The following is a 19,717-nucleotide window of genomic DNA, read 5'->3' on the forward strand; positions in this document are numbered from 1 at the left end:
TCTTCTTGGATTGATCCCTTGATCATTATGTAGTGTCCTTCTTTGTCTCTTGTAATAGTCTTTATTTTAAAGTCTATTTTGAGAAGACCTTCAGGATGGTGGAAGAGTAAGACGTGGAGATTACCTTACTCCCCACAGGTACATAAGAAATAAATCTACATGTGGAACAACTACTACAGAACACCTTCTGAATGCTGTCAGAAGACCTCACACCTCCCAAAAGGTAAGAAACTCCCCGAGCACCTGGGTAGGGCAAAAGGCAAAAGAAAAAACAGAGAGAAAAGAATACGGACGGGACCTGCACCAGTGGGAGAGAGTTGTGAAGGACTAAAAGCTTCCACACACTATAAAGCCCCTTCACTGGCGGAAATGGGGGTAGGCCGGGGGGGAGCTTCGGAGCCACGGAGGAGAGCATAGCCACAGGCATGGAGAGGGCAAAGCAGAGAGATTCCCACACAGAGGCTCAGTGCTGACCAGCACTCACCAGCCCAAGAGGTTTGTCTGCTCATCCACCAGGGCTGGTGGGGACTGGGATCTGAGGCTTGGGCTTCGGAGGTCAGATCTCAGGGAGAGGACAGGGGTTGGCTGTGTGAACACAGTCTGAAGGAGACTAGTTCACCACAGCTAGCTTGGACGGAGTCGGGCAATAGTCTGGAACTGCCAAAGAGGCAAAAAACTTTTCCTTGCCTTTTTGTTCTGCGGTACGTGAGGAGAAGGGATTAAGAGCACTGCCTAAATGAGCTCCAGAGATGGGTGCAAGCTGAGGCTCTCAGCATGGACCCCAGAGATGGGCATGGGATGCTAAGGCTGCTGCTGCAGTCACCGAGTAGCCTGTGTGCATGCACAGGTTACTGTCCATACCTCCCTTCCCGGGAACCTGTGCAGCCCGCCACTGCCAGAGTCCTGTGATCCAGGGACAACTTTCCCGGGAGAACACACGGCATGCCTCAGCCGGTTGCAATGTCATGCTGGCCTCTGCCGCTGCAGGCTCGCCCCACCTTCGGTACCGCTCTCTCCCCCCAGCCTGAGTGAGCCAGAGCCCCATAAACAGCTGCTACTTTGACCCCGTACTGTCTGAGTGAAGAACAGACGCCCTCAGGCGACCTACACATAAAGGCAGGGGCAAATCCAAAGCTGAACCCCAGTAGCTGTGTGAACAAAGAAGAGAAAGGGAAATTTCTCCCAGCAGCCTCAGGAGCAGTGGATTAACTCTCCACAGTCAACTTGACGTACCCTGCATCTGTGGAATACCTGAATAGACAACAAATCATTACAAATTGTGGTAGTGGACGTTGGGAGCAACGATATATATATTTTTTCATTTTTCTCTTTTTGTGAGTGTTTATGTGTATGCTTCTGTGTGTAATTTTGTCTCTATAACTGCTTTTACCATTTGTCCTAGCGTTCTGTCTGCCCGTTTTTTTTTTTTTAACTATAGTTTTTAATTTTTCTTATTATTGGTGGATTTGTTTTTTGTTTTGGTTGCTGTCTTGTGCCTTTCTTTGTTTCCTTTTTGAATTACTTTTTAATTTTTTGACTTATTTATTTATTTTTTTTTGCGGTACGCAGGCCTCTCACTGTTGTGGCCTCTCCCATTGTGGAGCACAGGCTCCAGACACGCAGGCTCAGCGGCCATGGCTCATGGGCCTAGCCGCTCCACAGCTTGTGGCATCTTCCCGCATCTTCCCGGACCGGGGCATGAACCCATGTCCACTGCATCGGCAGGCTGACTCTCAACCACTGCGCCACAAGGAAGGCCCCGAATTTTTTTATTTTTAATAACTATTTTTTATTTTAATAACTATTTTATTTTATTATTTCTTTTTCTTTCTTTCTTTCATTTTTTCTCCTTTTTATTCTGAGCTGTGTGGATGCCAGGATCTTGGTGCTCCAGTAAGGTGTCAGGCCTGTGCTTATGAGGTGGGAGAGCCGAGTTCAGGACATTGGTCCACCAGAGTCCTCCCAGCTCCACATAATATCAAACAACGAAAGCTCTCCCAGAGATCTCCATCTCAGTGCCAGTACCCAGCTACACTCAATGACCAGCAAGCTACATGCTGGATGCACTATGCCAAACAACTAGCAAGACAGGAACACAAGCCCACCCATTAACAGAGGTGCTGCGTAAAATCATAATAAGGTCACAGACACCCCAAAACACACCACCAGATGCAGACCTCCCCACCAGAAAGACAAAATCCAGCCTCATCCACCAGAACACAGGCACAAGTCCCCTCCACCAGGAAGCCTACACAACCCACTGAACCAACCTTAGCCACTAGGGGCAGATAGCAGAAAAACTGGGCACTACAGACTTGTAGCCTGCAAAAAGGAGACCCCAAACACAGTAAGTTAAGCAAAATGAGAAGACAAGCAAACGCACAGCAGATGGAGTGAGGTAAAAACCCACCAGACCTAACAAATGAAGAGGAAATAGGCAGTCTACCTGAAAAAGAATTCAGAGTAATGATAGTAAAGATGATCCAAAATCTTGGAAATAGAATGGAGGAAGTACCAGAACATTTAACAAGGACCTAGAAGAACTAAAGAGCAAACAACAATGATGAACAGCATAATAAATAAAATAAAAAATTCTCTAGAAGGAATCAATAGCAGGATAACTAAGGCAGAAGAACGGATAAGTGACCCGGAAGATAAAATAATGGAACTAACTACTGCAGAAGAAAATAAAGGTAAAGAATGAAAGGAATTGAGGACAGTCTCAGAGACCTCTTGGACAACATTAAATGCACTAACATTCGAATTATAGAGGTCCTAGAAGAAGAAGAGAAAAAGAAAGGGAGTGAGAAAATATTTGAAGAGATTATAGTTGAAAACTTCCATAATATGGGAAAGGAAATAGTTAATCAAGTCCAGGAAGTGCAGAGACTACCATACAGGATAAATCCAAGGAGAAACACCAAGACACATATTAATCAAGCTATCAAAAATTAAATACAAAGAAAAAAATATTAAAAGCAGCAAGGGATTAGCAATATATAACATACAAGGGAATCTTATATAGGTTAACAACTGATATTTCAGCAAAAGGTCTGCAAGCCAGAAGGGAGTGGCGGGACATATTTAAAGTGATGAAAGCGAAAAACCTACACCCAAGATTACTCTATCCAGGAAGAATCTCATTCAGATTCGACAGAGAAATTTAAACCTTTACAAGCAAGCAAAAGCTAAGAGAATTCAGGGCTTCCCTTGTGGCGCAGTGGTTGAGAGTCTCGTGCTGATGCAGGGGACACGGGTTCATGTCCCAGTCTGGGAAGATCCCACATGCCGCGGAGCAGCTAGTCCCGTGAGCCATGGCCGCTGAGCCTGCGCGTCCGGAGCCTGTGCTCCACAACGGGAGAGGCCACAACAGTGAGAGGTCCGTGTACCGCAAAAAAAAAAAAAAAAAAAGCTAAGAGAATTCACCACCACCAAACCAGCTTTACAACAAATGCTAAAGGAACTTCTCTAGGCAGGAAACACAAGAGAAGGAAAAGATCTACAATAACAAACCCGAAACACTTAAGAAAATGGTAATAGGAACATACATATCGATAATTACCTTAAATGTAAGTGGATTAAATGCTCGAACCAACACACATAGACTGGCTGAATGGATACCAAAACAAGACCCATACATATGCTGTATACAAAAGGCCCACTTCAGACATAGGGACACCTAACAGACTGAAAGTGAGGACATGGAAAAAGATGTTCCATGGAAAAGGAAATCAAAAAAAAATCTGGAGTAGCAATTCTCATATCAGACAAAAGAGGCTTTAAGATAAACACTATTACAAGAGACAAAGAAGGACCCTACATAATGATCAAGGGATCCATCCAAGAAGAAGATATAACAATTGTAAATATTTATGCACCCAACATAGGAGCACCTCAATACATAAGGCAAATGCTAACAGCCATAAAAGGGGAAATCAACAGTAACACACTCATAGTAGGGGACTTTAACACCACAGTTTCACCAATGGACAGATCATCCAAAATGAAAATATATAAGGAAACACAAGCTTTAAATGACACATTAAACAACATGGACTTAATTGATATTTATAGGACATTCCATCCATAAAAAACACAATACACTTTCTTCTCAAGTGCTCATGGAACATTCTCCAGGATAGATCATATATTGGGTGACAAATCAAGCCTTGGTAAATTTCAGATATTTGAAATAGTATCAAGTGTCTTTTCCAACCACAGTTCTGTGAGACTATATATCAATTACAGGAAAAAATCTATAAAACATACAAACACATGGAGGCTAAGCAACATACCACTTAATAACCAAGAGATCACTGAAGAGATCAAACAGGAAATCAAAAAATACCTAGAATCAAATGACAGTGAAAACACAGTGACCCAAAATCTGTGGGATACAGCAAAAGCACTTCTAAGAGAGAAGTTTATAGCAATGCAGTACTACCTTAAGAAACAAGAAACATCTGAAATAAACAACCTAACCTTACACGTAAAGCAATTAGAGAAAGAAAAGCAAAATAACCCAAAGGTAACAGAAGGAAGGAAATCATAAAGATCATATCAGAAATAAATGAAAAAGAAATGAAGAAAACAGTATCAAAGATCAATAAAACAGAAAGCTCTCTCTTTGAGAAGATAAACAAATTGATAAACCATTAACCAGACTGATCAAGAAAAAAAGGGGAAGACTCAAATCAATAGAATTAGACATGAAAAAGAAGTAACCACTGACACTGCAGAAACACAAAGGATCATGAGAGATTACTACAAGCAACTATATGCCAATAAAATGGACAATCTGCAAGAAATGGACAAATTCTTAGAAAAGCACAACCTTCCTATACTGAACCAGGAGGGAATAGAAAATAGACCAATCACAAGCACTGAAATTGAAGCTGTGATTTAAAAATCTTACAACAAACGAAAGTCCAGGACCAGATGGCTTCACAGGCGAATTGTATCAAACATTTAGAGAAGAGCTAACACCTATCCTCTAACTGTTCCAAAGTATAGCAGAGGGAGGAACACTCCGAAACCCATTCTATGAGGCCACCATCACCCTGATACCAAAACCAGACAAGGATGTCACAAAGAAAGAAAACTACAGGCCAATATCACTGATGAACATAAATGCAAAAATCCTCAGCAGAATACTAGGAACATAATCCAACAGCACATTAAAAGGATCACACACCATGATCAAGTGGGGTTTTTTCCAGGAATGCAAGGATTCTTCAATATACGCAAATCAATCAATGTGATACATCATATTAATAAAGTGAAGAATAAAAACCATATGATCATGTCAATAGATGCAGAAAAAGCTTTTGACAAAATTCAGCACCCATTTATGATAAAAACCCTCCAGAAAGTAGGCATAGGGGGAACTTTTCTCAACTTAATAAAGGCCATATATGACAAACCCACAGGCAACATCGTCCACAATGGTGAAAAACTGAAACCATTTCCACTAAGATCAGGAACAAGACAAGGTTGCCCGACCTCACCACTATTATTGAACATTTTTTTGGAAGTTTTAGCCACAGAAATCAGAGAAGAAAATGAAATACAAGGAATCCAAATCGGAAAAGAAGAAGTAAAGCTGTCACTGTTTGCAGATCACAAGATACTATGCAGAGAAGCCTAAAGATGCTACCAGAAAACTACTAGTCCTAATCAATGAATTTGGTAAAGTATCAGGATACAAAATTAATGCATTCCTATACACTAATGATGAAAAATCTGAAAGAGAAATTAAGGAAGCACTGCCATTTATCATTGCAACAAAAAGGATGAAATACCTAGGAATAAACCTACCTAATGAGACGAAAGATCTGTACGCAGAAAATTATAAGACCCTGATGAAAGAAATTAAAGATGATACAAACAGTTGGAGAGATATACCATGTTCTTGGATTGGAAGAATCAACATTGTGAACATGACTGTACTCCCCAAAACAATCTATGTATTCGAATGCAATCCTAGTCAAACTGCCACTGGCGTTTTTCACAGAACTAGAACAAAAAATTTCACAATTTTTATGGAAACACTAAAGACCCCGAATAGCCAAAACATTCTTGAAAAAGAACAAAAGAGCTGGAGGAATCAGGCTCCCAGACGTCAGACTATACTACAAAGCTACAGTAATCAAGACAGTATGGTACTCGCATAGAAACAGAAATATAAATCAATGGAACAGGATAGAAAGCCCAGAGATAAACCCACGCACATATGGTCACCTTATCTTTGATAAAGGAGGCAAGAATATGCAGTGGAGAAAAAGCCTCTTCAGTAAGTGGTGCTGGGAAAACTGGAGAGCTACATGTAAAAGAATGAAATTATAACACTCCCTAACACCGTACACAAAACTGAACTCAAAATGAATTAAAGACCTAGATGTGAGGCCAGACACTATAAAACTCTTAGAGGAAAACATAGGCAGAACACTCTATGACATAAATCACAGCAAGATCCTTTTTCACCCACCTCCTAGAGAAATGGACATAAAAACAAAAATAAACAAATGGGACCTAATGAAACTTCAAAGCTTTTGCACAGCAAAGGAAACCATAAATAAGACCAAAAGACAACCCTCAGAATGGGAGAAAATATTTGCAAATGAAGCAACTCACAAAGGATTAATCTCCAAAATTTACAAGTAGCTCATGCAGTTCAATATCAAAAAAACAAACAACCCAATCCAAAAATGGGCAGAAGACCTAAGTAGACATTGCACCATAGAAGATGCACAGATTGCCTACAGATATATGAAAGGGTGCTCAACATCACTAATCATTAGCGAAATGTAAATGAAAACTACAATGAGGTATCACCTCACACCAGTCAGAATGGCCATCATCAAAAAATCTACAAACAATTAATGCTGGAGAGGGTGTGGAGAAAAGGGAACCCTCTTGTGCTGTTGGTGGGAATGTAAATTGATACAGCCAGTATGGAGAACAGTATGGAGTTTCATTAAAAAACTAAAAATAGAATTACCATATGACCCAGCAATCCCATTACGGGCATATACCGTGAGAAAACCATAATTGCAAAAGAGTCATGTACCACAATGTTTATTAGTGCTCTATTTACAATAGGCAGGACCTGGAAGCAACCCAAGTGTCCATTGACAGATGAATGAATAAAGAAGATGTGGCACATATATACAATGGCATATTACTCAACCATGAAAAGAAATGAAATTGAGTTATTTTTAGTGAGGTGAATGGTCCTATAGCCTGCAACACAGTGAAGTAAGTTAGAAAGAGAAAAACAAATATCATATGCTAATACCCATATATGGAATCTTGAAAAAATGGGTGTGAAGAACATAGGGACAGGATGGGAATAAATACGCAGACCTACTAGAGAATGGACTTGAGGGCACGGGGATGGGGAAGGCTAAGCTCGGAGAAAGTGAGAGAGTGGCATGGATATATATACACTACCAAATTTAAAATTAATAGGTAGTGGAAAGCAGCCACACAGCACAGGGAGAGGGACTCGGTGCTCTGTGACCACCTAGAGGGGTGGGGTAGGGAGGGTGGGAGGGAGGGAGATGCAAAAGGGAAGAGATATGGGAATATATATATATATATATATATATATATATATATATATATACACATAGCTGTTTTACTTTGTTATAAAGAAGAAACTAACACCATTGTAAAGCAATTATACTCCAATAAAGATATTTTTAAAAAATTAAAATATAAAATCCATTTTGTCTGATACGACAGTTGCTACTCCAGCTTTCTTTTGATTTCCATTTACGTGGAATATCTTTTTCCATCCCCTCACTTTCAGTCTATGTGTCTGTATGTCTGAAGTGGTTCCCTTGTAGACAGCATATATACTGGTCTTGTTTTTGTATTTATTTAGTCAGTCTGTGTCTTTTGGTTGGTGCATCTAATCCATTTACATTTAAGGTAGTTATCGATATATATGTTCCTATTACCATTTTCTTAATTGTTTCGGGTTTGTTTTTGTAGGTCTTTTTCTTCTCTTGTGTTTCCTGCCTGGAGAAGTTCCTTTAGCATTTGTTTTAAAGCTGGTTTGGTGGTTCTGCATTCTCTTAGCTTTTGCTTCTGTGAATGTTGTAATTTCTCCTTCGAATCTGAATGAGATCCTTGCTGGGTAGAGTAATCTTGGTTGTAGGTTTTTCCCTTTCATGACTTTTAAATATGTCCCACCACTCCTTTCTGACTTGCAGAGTTTCTGCTGAAAGGTCAGCTACTAACCTTATGTGGATTCCCTTGTATGTTATTTGTTGCTTTTCCCTTGTTGCTTTTAATAGTTTTTCTTTGTATTTAATTTTTGATAGTGTGATTAATATGTGTCTTGGCGTGTTTCTCCTTGGATTTATGCTGTGTGGGACTCTGCAATTCCTGGACTTGATTGACTACTTCCTTTCCCATATTTCGGAAGTTTTCAACTGTAATCTTTTCAAATATTTTCTCAGTCCCTATTTTTTTCTCTTCTTCTTCTGGGATCCATATAATTCTAATGTTCGTGCATTCAATGTTGTCCCAGAGGTCTCTGAGACTGTCCTTAATTCTTTTCATTCTTTTTTCTTTATTCTGCTCTGTGATAGTTATTTCCACTATTTTATCTTCCAGGTCACTTATCTGTTCTTCTGCCTCAGTTATTCTGCTACTGATTCCTTCTGGAGAATTTTTTATTTCATTTATTGTGTTGTTCACCATTGTTTTTTGCTCTTTAGTTCTTTTAGGTACTTGTTAAACGTTCCTTGTATTTTCTCCATTCTATTTCCAAGTTTTTTGATTATCTTTACCATTATTACTCTGAATTATTTTTCAGATAGAGAGCCTATTTCCTATTCATTTGTTTGGCCTCTTGGGTTTTTACCTTGCTCCTTCATCTGCTGTGTATTTCTCTGTCTTCTCATTTCCTTAACTTACTGTGTTTGGCGTCTCCTTTTTGCAGGCTGCAGGTTTGTAGTTCCCGTTGTTTTTGTTGTCTGCCCCCATTGGTTGGTTCAGTGGGTTGTGTAGGCTTCCTGGTGGAAGGGACTGTTGCCTGTGTTCTGGTGGATGAGGCTGTATCTTTCTGGTGGGAAGGACGGCATCCAGTGGTGTGTTTTGGGGGTCTTTAAACTTATTTTGATTTTAGGAAGCCTCTGTGCTAATGGATGGGGTTGTGTTCCTGTCTTGCTAGTTGATTGGCCTAGGGTGTCCAGCACTGTAGCTTGCTGCTCGTTGAATGGAGCTGGGTCTTAGAGTTGAGATGGAGATCTCTGTGAGAGCTTTTGTGGTTTGATAGTACGTGGAGCTGGGAGGTCTCTGGTGGACCAATGTCCTGAACTTGGCTCCCCCACCTCAGAGGGTCAGGCCTGACACCCAGCTGGAGCATGAAGACCCTGTCAGCTACACAGCTCAGAAGAAAAGGGAGGGGAAAAAAAGAAACAAAAATAAAATAAAATAAACTTATTAAAATAAAAAATTTCATAAAGTATTAAAAATAAAGAAATAAAAAAGTAATAAAAAGAAAGAAAGAAGGGAGCAACGAAACCAAAAAACAAATCCACCAGTGATAACAAGTGCTAAAAACTATACTAAAAACAAAACAAAACAAGAAAAACGGACAGGCAGAACCCTAGAACAAATTGTAAAAGGCAAGCTGTCCAGACCAAATCACACAAAGAAGCATACACATACACAGCCATAAAAAGAGAAAAAGGAAAAAAAAAATATATATATATATATTTTAAAAAGGAAGACAGCAACCGAATCAATAAACTCTACCAATGATAGTAAGCTCTAAAAACTAAACTAAGATAAAGATAAAACCAGATAGAAATTAGATGCAGAAAGCAAACCCCAGTCTACAGTTGCGCTCAACGTTCACCACTTCAGTTTTGGGATGATTCATTATTTAGGTATTCCACAGATGCAGTGTACATCAAGTTGATTGTGGAGATTTAATCTGCTACTCCTGAGGCTGCTGGTAGAAATTTCCCTGTCTCTTCTTTGTTCGCACAGCTCCTGGCACTCATCTTTGGATTTGACCCTTCCTGTGCATGTAGGTCGCCTGAGGGCATCTGTTCCCCGCCCAGACAAGATGGGGTTAAAGTAGTAGCATGATAGGGGGTTCTGGCTCACTCAGGCTGGGGCGAGGGAGGGGTACGCCATGAGTGGTGATTCTGCAGCGGCAGAGGCCAGCGTGTCATTGCAACAGCCTGAGGCGTGCCGTGTGTTCTCCTGGGTAAATTGTCCCTGGATCTCGGGACCCTGGCAGTGGTGGGCTGCGCGAGCTCCTGGGAAGTGTGGATAGTGACCTGTGCTTGCACACAGGCTTCTTGGTGGCTGCAGCAGCAACCTTAGCATCTCATGCCCGTCTCTGGGGTCTGTGCTGATAGCCAAGGCTCGTGCCCATCTCTGGAGCTTGTTTAGGCGGTGCTCTGAATCCCCTCTCCTCACGCACCCTGAAACAATGGTCTCTTGCCTCTTAGGCAGTTCCAGACTTTTTCCCGGACTCCCTCCTGGCTAGCTATGGCACACTAGCCCCCTTCAGGCTGTGTTCACACAGCCAACCCCAGTCCTCTCCCTGGGATCTGACCTCCGAAGCCCAAGCCTCAGCTCCCAGCCCCCACCGCTCCGGTGGGTGAGCAGACAAGCCTCTCAGGCTGGTGAGTGCTGGTTGACACCGATCCTCTGTGCCGGAATCTCTCCGCTTTGCCCTCTGCATTCCAGTTGATGCGCTCTCCTCCATGGCTCCAAAGCTTCCCTCCCCCTCCCACCCCCTGTCTCTGCCAGTGAAGGGGTTTCCTAGTGTGTGGAAACATTTCCTCCTTCACCTTTCCCTCCCAGAGGTGCAGGTCCCATCCCTATTCTTTTGTCTCTGTTTTTTTCTTTTTCCCTACCCAGGTACGTGGGGAGTTTCTTGCCTTTTGGGAAGTGTGAGATCTTCTGCCTGCGTTCAGTACATGTTGTGTAGGAGTTGTTCCACATGTAGATGTATTTTTGATGTATTTGTGGGGCGAAGGTGATCTCCACATCTCATTCCTCTGCTGTCTTCTCAATGCCCCATATTTTGTATTGTCAACATTTCCAGTTAGCATTTGTTTGTTAACTTCTTTTCTAAATGTAAAATATTTTAAAATAAGTATTTTCTGAAGTTCTACTTAAAGTTTAAGTAGAACTTTAAACTCATTAGTTTTAACTACCATCTCAGTACAAGAAAATTTTATATTAGTAATAGTTATAAAAATTATTAAAGTGATTTGAAATAGTATCTGTAACTCTGGGTCTGATTATGATGTTAAAGAAGATCTTAATTAATTGAGGGTACTGGTTAATGTTAATGAATGGAATCATTTTATTTCATCTTACTGTTACCTTCCAACTGTTGGATACTGAAAGAAAAGTAGGAGGTGGATGCTCATTTTAAATAATTTAGCTTTAGTGTGCCATGTCAGAATAAGTTGAAATATCAAATGAATGCTTGCAGTGAACTTTCTCAAAAATCTATAGCGATAAATTCTTTGTTTTCTGTGTTTTAAGTCCAATTTAAAAGCTTCTGAGAAACATATAAAAACATATTCAGCTTCATTAGTAATTAGGGAAATACTAATTTAAACAAAAAGCACATTTTACCCTTAAAAGTAGCAACAACTAAAACTTATTAATATCCAGCGTTGTTGAGGATATGGAGACCTGGCACCCTGATACACTGTTGGTTGGTGTATATGCTGTTGGAGCGTTTTTGGAAGACAGTTGGGCAATTTCTATCAAAGGATAAACATATGCTTACCTTTTAACTCATCAGTGTGCTTCTAGGAATCCTTCTTACAGAAATGCATGGGTTTACATAAGTCACATATACAATGATATTTTATTTCAACATTGTTTATAGTAGCAAAAGTTTTAATATCCATCAGTAGAGGAATGGATAAGATAAATATGATATATTCTTAGTATCACACAACTGTTGAAAATAATGAGGTAGGTTTCTGTTACTGACATGAACAATCTCCAGGTTGTGTTAAGTGAAAAAAGCAACTTACAAACGAATATGTATAGCGTGGCCCCACTTCTGTTGGAAAAAAAAAAGTGTTTGTTTAGGCACATAAATGCGTCAGAAAAAGTCTAGGATAATAACACAACAAATTGTTCATGGTGATTAGCTCTGGGAAAGGAAATGGAGCAGGCATGAGGGGGTGATAAGAGGAGTTACAATGTTTTACTTTTTATGCCTTTATGTCTTTACTATTCTTTGAATTGTTAAATATGAACATGCATGTCTATGTGTGTATATATAAATCTGCTCCAGGATGCTGTCCTCTTCCATAATACCATTTACTACAACCTCTTATATGGAAACATCAATGCTTCACCAGAGGAAGTGTATGCAGTGGCAAAATTAGCTGGACTACATGATGCAATTCTTCGAATGCCACATGGATATGACACCCAAGTAGGGGAACGAGGACTCAAGCTTTCAGGTAATCAAAGATTTTAGACCTGGCCCCCACTTATATATTCCCTTCACACTTTAATTTGTCAGGGCCATTTACTAGAAAATGTAATGACAGAGTACAAACATAGTGCTCATCCAGTCTCTTTTGACAAATTCCCGTTTCCTGCCTGTCACTGTAAACAGTTCAGCTTGCTAGAAGTAACTGTTCTCAAATCATGCAAGTCTCTTTCTTTCACTTGAAGCTGCAAACACTGTAAGTGCTTAATAGTAAGTTACTGATACATGTTGAGATCAGTGTTAACTTATTATCCGTAATCTTAATATTAAAAGCCAAGGTCATTATTCACATGGGAAAGAAGTAAGAATAGGGACAAGAAATTTGATAGTAAATAGTGTATCTCCTCATAATTTCCTAGATCATTATGGGATGTTTTCAATACTTTAGACCCCTTATACTTATACTTCCTTAGAGCCAACTTCATTTTCATGTCTTTGTTGGTTCAGTGGCCAAGTAAATTTTAGGGCTTGCACATTTTAACTTAAGTGTTTAATTATGAGATGATTACTATGTTTAATAATGGATCATCCTAAAATGACTGAATTTTTTTGAGGATCCATAAAAATGTTTCTTTGCCCTAAATTATTTGAATTCTAAAAGTATAATGATATCTAATGCCTGAAAGTATTAATGTAACTCATAAACATACTGCATCCTTTACATTTACTCTTCATTCTAGTTTAGTTTGGGTACGAAATGTCTAGATTAGGGATGAGGGTAAGGAAAAAGAGAATGAAGAATACTCCACATGAATTTTAATGAATCCCTGTTCCTCTTCATTATAAGCTGGCTTCAGTTATTCACAACATTGATTAGGTACAAGCTGTGTGCAAGCAGCTGTGCTAAATGATTTGAGAGTTAAAAAGATGAAGCATCAAGGGACCTACTCTCAAGGAATTTACAGTCTATTAGAAAGTTTTGATCTAGGTTTAGAAAATACTAAGCAAAGATTATTTTCAGGTTTAGGTGGTTTGTAGTAGCTATTTAGTCATTACCTGATAGTATAAGATGCCTGCTTCATTCCAGTCCACCTTTATACTTTACCATTGCTCTTCATAGGACTTTGCAATTAACTAGCCCGCACCCCAGATTATTTATCTGTTGGGCTAATTCTAGAGATACCCAATTTGTCACGTAATAGACTAGCCCTCTCAAACATGACTTTGCTTCAGTTAGCTATGCTGCATCCCATTTTTCAATCATTTTGTTCCTCTCTGCATGCCTTTGGGGGTAAGAATGTTTAACAAAATTTTATTCTTATCTAATACCCATTGCCTTACAACCAGGCCTCTCAAAATGAGCAATATATTATTTAGCACCTATGCAAATAATTTTGGTAGAGAACAAACAAATGTTTCTTTTCCAAATTCTATTGAATAGAATTGAAACTGGGTTGGTTTCCACTTGAAATTTGGGAAACATGTGTAAACTAGTTCTTCCTCTGAGTATCTAGTTCTTTTAGGAGCTTTCTGCTGCTGAGTTGCTAGGTGGGTAAGCAGATTGTTCTGGCATACTGCCTGTCTTGACAGGAGAATTTTGAACTTACAAAATGAGGAAGAGTGTGGATCGTATGAATATAAACATATTCACTAATATTAGACATAAGGAGCCCCTCTTACAGGTTGAAGATAATAATTGAAGAACAGATAAAAGTGAAATAATACTTGTGTACCAGATAATCAACAGGTAGAGCTTGTTTTCTGAAGAGGTTACTGATGCTAAAAAGTACAGGTTTTTTCAGACATTGATAAATTAATGGATAATGAACAAGAAAAGAAGCCAAAAGGGACATATTCAGCAAAGCACCATCTTTTGTACTTCCAACCATAGTTTTATGTAAGATTGATGGCCTTAGACTTGCAGGAGTCCCAGTGGAGAAAGAAAGATTCCTTTCTTTTCTCTAGAATAAATTTAAGAGTAATTATGGGTTTGTACATTATGAAAGGAAGAGCATTGGACTGGGAATAGTCAGGGGTAATTAGTCGGTTCTAGCAGATTTTGCTAGAACTTGCCTGTGACTTTGAGCAAATTACTTAACCTTTCTGGGCTTCTGTTTCCTTTCTGTTTTAAAATTCTGCTGTGCTAGAGTCCTATAGCAAATAACTAAGGTGAAATAAGAGGTCCTAGTTTGTAGCCTTAACTTTGAAGAGTGCTGTGAAAATAATAGCTTTCTGTCAAAAAAAAAAAGTCTTTAAGAATACTGGCTGAATGGTACTTTTTTATGTTAAGAAATAAATTTAGATATTCATAGTTTCATGTCTTCAAGTTTTCAGGCTTCAGATATTGAATTTGGTTTTGGCTTTGTTGATTCTCTAATATTGAAATTTTTCTATCTGAGGTTGCTCTTCATTGGGAAGTAATATAAAGTATATATAAAGTAACATGTCATGAGCATATTTCTGGTGAGGGAGGTTAATTCTGGAATCAAAGTTGTCACCTCCCCTCCTTGTTCTTTTCGCCTGCCATGAAGTCAGAATTCAGAATCACATTTATGTTCCAGGGAATGTAGTTTGTCAAAGGATATTATATATGAACATAAACTCTTATAGCTGAGTAAAATGATCAGTAATCAGTAAAGATAAATGTTGAAGGTATTATTTGGTAGTTGTAATTAATGGAAATACTAGAAATATAAAATATGTATGTTATGCTCTCTTAAACTAAAAATTTTCTTTACTAGGAGGAGAAAAGCAAAGAGTAGCAATTGCAAGAGCCATTTTGAAGGACCCCCCAGTCATTCTCTATGATGAAGCTACTTCATCATTGGATTCAATTACTGAAGAGGTAAATGATCGTGAAAGCATAAAACTCTTTAATTCAAATTGCTTTTTTCCTTAGAAGTTTCAGTAAAATAGCTACATTCTTTCATATTTTGAATGAGCTTCAATAGAAGGTTCTGTAGAGCCAAATACCTAGCCCTTTTCCCCAATGTAGGAAGTGTTGATAGTAAGAATGCCAGGTTGCATTATATTATCACACTGTTAAGTCCATTTGCAAATATATCTCTTTTTGAAACTGTGTGTGACACGTTATGTTCTTGTTGTATTACCTTTTCATCTTGCAAAGCTGTGCGAATCAACTAACCTGCTGACAAAGGAAGGTTTTAGTCTTTCTGCTTTTTGCCACTTAACATTCATTAAAATAGGTCTTATAAATGATTGTGACACGGTACTCACCAGAAAGCCTTTCACTTATCATGGAGCAACTCACTAAGATGCAAATTAGGCACACACAGCCTGCGATTCTGGTATCAGTGTATATTCATTTCATAACAAGTATTGTGAAGCACCAAGATGTTGTGACACTGACGTCATGGTACTACCCAGCAACTACATTAAACATCATAACATCTTTGTATTAAATACCAAACTCTTAACAGCAATCATAATTTCATGAATGAATCCCCTCAATCTAAAACTGAAGATAGACTGATGTAATTTGTCAGTTGCCTCCGTTCACCTATGTTTTACTTGAATATATAGTAAAACCCTATTGTTGAAGGATAGGCCTCAGCTTTAGAGCATATATGACATATATTTGCATATGGAGTTAAGTTTCAGGGCACATTACTTGATCTGCCATATGTTTAAAACAGCTTAATTTCTAAGTCAGTTGTTTAGCATGAGGATTTGTTATATTTATTTAGAAAATTTTTATTTTATTTATTTTTCATGAAAAGGCATTTTACTTTAAATATAGCACTGTGTACATGTCAATCCCAAACTCCCAATCTATCCCTCCCCCCACCCTGCCCCCATGATAACCATAAGTTCATTCTCTAAGTCTGTGAGTCCATTTCTGTCTTGTAAACAAGTTCATTTGCATCATTTTTTTATATTCCACATATAAGCAATATCATATATTTGTCTTTTTCTGTCTGACTTAACTTCACTTAGTATGAAGTATAATCTCCAAGTCCATCCATGCTGCTGCAAATGGCATTATTTCAATCTTTTTAATGGCTGAGTAATATTGCATTGGATATATATACCACATCTTCTTTATCTATTCATCTGTTGATGGACACTTAGGTTGCTTTCATGTTTTGGCTATTGTAAACAGTACAGCAGTGAACAGTGAGGTGCATGTATCATTTCAAATTATGGTTTTCTCCAGATATATGCCCAAGAGTGGGATTGCTGAATCATAGGGTAGCTCTATTTTTAGTATTTTAAGGAACCTCCATACTGTTCTCCATAGTGGCCATACTATTTTACATTCCCACCAACAGTGTAAGAGGGTTCCCTTTTCTCCACACCCTATCTAGCATTTATTGTTTGCAGATTTTTTGATGATGGCCATTCTGACTGGTATGAGGTGATATCTCATTGTAGTTTTGATTTGCACTTCTCTAATAATTAGCGATGTTGAGCATCTTTTCATGGGCCTCCTGGCCATCTGTATGTCTTTGGAGAAATGTCTCTTTAGGTCCTCTGCCCATTTTTTGATTAAGTTGTTTGTTTTTTCAATATTGAGCTGCATGAGCTGTTTGTAAAGTTTGGAGACTAATACCTTGTTTGCAAATATTTTCTCCCAGTCTGTGGGTTGTCTTTTCAGTTTGTTTATGGTTTCCTTTGCTGTGCAAAAGCTTTTGAGTTTTATTAGGTCCTACTTGTTTATTTTTGTTTTTATTTCCATTACCCTGTGAGACAGATTGAAAAAGATATTGCTGTGATTTTTGTCAAAGGGTGTTCTGCCTATGTTTTCCTCTAAGCGTTTTGTAGTATCCGGTCTTACATTTAGGTCTTTAATCCATTTTGAGTTTATTTTTGTGCATGGTATTAAAGAATATTCTAATTTCAGTTTTTTACATGTAGCTGTCCAGTTTTCCTAGCACTATTTATTAAAGAGACTGTCTTTCCTCCATTTTATAGTCTTGCCTCCTTTGTGGTAGATTAATTGGCCATAGGTGCATGGGTTTATTTCTGGGCTTTCTATCCTTTTGATCTATATTTCTGTTTTTGTGCCAGTACCATACTGTTTTGATGAGTGTAGCTTTGTAGTATAGTCTGAAGTCAGGGTGCCTTGATTCCTCTAGCTCCATTTTTCTTTCTTAAGTTTGCTGTAGATATTTAGGGTCTTTTGTGGCACTGTACAAATTTTAAGATTTTTTTGTTGTAGTTCTGTGAAAATGCCATTGATAATTAGATAGGCATTGTATCAAAGCTGTAGATTACCTTGGGTAATATAGTCATTTTGACAATATTGATTCTTCCAATCCAAGAACATGGTAGATCGTTTTTTTAAAAAATATTTATTTATTTAGGCTGCACCAGGACTTAGTTGCAGCAAGTGGGACCTTCGTTACAGCATGTGGGATCTTTAGTTGTGGCATGCGGACTTCTTAGGTGCAGCATGCAGACTCTTAGTTATGGCATGCAGGATCTAGTTCCCGACCACGGATTGAGCCTAGGCCCCCTGCATTGGGAGCATGGAGTGTTACCCACTGGACCACCAGAGAAGTCCCAACATGGTAGATCTTTCCATCTGTGTCATCTTTGATGTCTTTCACTAGCATCTTATAGTTTTCAGAGTACAGGTCTTTTGCCTCCTTAGGTAGGTATATCCCTAGGTATTTTATTATTGTTGATGTGATGGTAAATGGAATTGTTTCTTTAATTTCTCTTTCTGATCTTTCATTGTTGGTGTATAGAAATGCAACAGATTTCTGTGTATTAATTTTGTATCCTGCAACTTTACCAAATTCATTGATGAGCTCTAGTTGTTTTCTGGTAGCATCTTTAGGATTTTCTACATATAGTATCATGTCATCTGCAAACACTGACAGTTTTACTTCTTCTTTTCCAATTTGGATTCCTTTTATTCCTTTTTCTTCTCTGATTGCTGTGGCTAGGACTTGCGAAACTATGTTGAATAAAAGTGGCGAGAGTGGGCATCCTTACCTTGTTCCAGATCTTAAAGGAAATGCTTTCAGCTTTTTGCCATTGAGTATGATGTTAGCTGTAGTTTTGTCATATATGGCCTTTATTATGTTGAGGTAGGTTCCCTCTGTGCCCACTTTCTGGAGAGTTTTTACCATAAATGGGTGCTAAGTTTTGTCAAAAACTTTTTCTGTGTCTATTGAGATGATCATTTGGTTTTTATTCTTCAATTTGTTGATGTGGTGTATCACACTGATTGATTTGCAGATATTGAAAAACCCTTGCATCCCTGGGATAAATCCCACTTGATCATGGTGTATGATACTTTTAATGTATTGTTGGATTCGGTTTGATAGTATTTTGTTGAGGATTTTTGCGTCTCTGTTCATTAGTGATATTGGCCTGTAATTTTCTTTTTTCGTGGTATGTCTGTCTGGTTTTTGTATAATGGTGATGGTGGCCACATAGAATGCATTTGGGAGTGTTCCTTCCTCTGCTGTTTTTTGGAATAGTTTCAGAAGAATTGTTGTTAACTCTTCTAAATGTTTGATAGCATTTGCCTGTGAAGACATCAGGTCCTGGACTTCTGTTTGTTGGGAGTTTTTTAATCACATTTTCAATTTCAGTACTTGTGATTCGTCTGTTTATAGTTTCTATTTCTTCCTTGTTCAGTCTTGGGAGATTGTACCTTTCTAAGAATTGTCCATTTCTTCCAAGTTGTACATTTTATTGGCATATAGTTGATTGTAGTAGTCTCTTATGGTCCTTTGGATTTCTGTGGTGTCCATTATAACTTCTCCTTTTTCATTTCTAATTTTATTGATTTCAGCCCTCTCCCTTTTTTTCATGATGAGCCTGGCTAAAGGTTTGTCAATTTTGTTTATCTTTTCAAAGAACCAGCTTTTAGTTTCATTGATCTTTTCTGTTGTTTCCTTCATTTCTATTTCATTTATTTTTGCTCTTATCTTTATGATTTCTTTCTTTTGCTAACTTTGGGTTTTGTTTGTTCTCCTTTCTCTAGTTGCTTTAGGTGTACATTTAGGTTGTTTATTTGTGATTTTTCTTGTTTCCTGAGGTAAGATTGTATTGTTATAAACTTCCTTCTTCGAACTGGTTTTACTGTGTCCCATAAGTTTGGGATCTTTGGACTTTTGTTTTCATTTGTTTCTAGGTATTTTTTGATTTCTTCAGTGATCCATTGGTTGTTTAGTAGCATATTTTTTAGCCTCCACATGTTTATATTTTTTACTTATTTTTCTTGTAGTTGATTTCTAATCTCATAGCGTGTAGTCAGAAAAGACACTTGATATGATTTCAGTTTTCTTAAATTTA

General features: G+C 38.3%; 1 protein-coding gene across 7 annotated transcripts in view; it reads left to right on the forward strand.

Annotated features, from left to right (window-relative positions):
- The window catches only part of ABCB7 (ATP binding cassette subfamily B member 7), a 131,716-nt gene that overhangs the window by 100,383 nt on the left and 11,616 nt on the right, over window positions 1-19,717 (forward strand). For 6 of the 7 annotated variants that reach the window (XM_089904354.1, XM_089904351.1, XM_089904350.1 and 3 more), the window contains 2 exons: window positions 12,299-12,470; window positions 15,184-15,287. In XM_089904354.1, the coding sequence (XP_089760480.1) occupies window positions 12,299-12,470; window positions 15,184-15,287 (276 nt within the window). Of the gene's footprint in view, window positions 1-138; window positions 7,535-12,298; window positions 12,471-15,183; window positions 15,288-19,717 lie in introns of those variants that run through there. The other variant, XM_089904355.1, reaches the window with a different exon arrangement.

The sequence above is a fragment of the Delphinapterus leucas genome, chromosome X (assembly GCF_059928025.1).
Source record: "Delphinapterus leucas isolate spDelLeu-1000000601 "Yukka" chromosome X, BTC_Dleu_Yukka2, whole genome shotgun sequence".
NCBI classification, from domain to species: domain Eukaryota; kingdom Metazoa; phylum Chordata; class Mammalia; order Artiodactyla; family Monodontidae; genus Delphinapterus; species Delphinapterus leucas.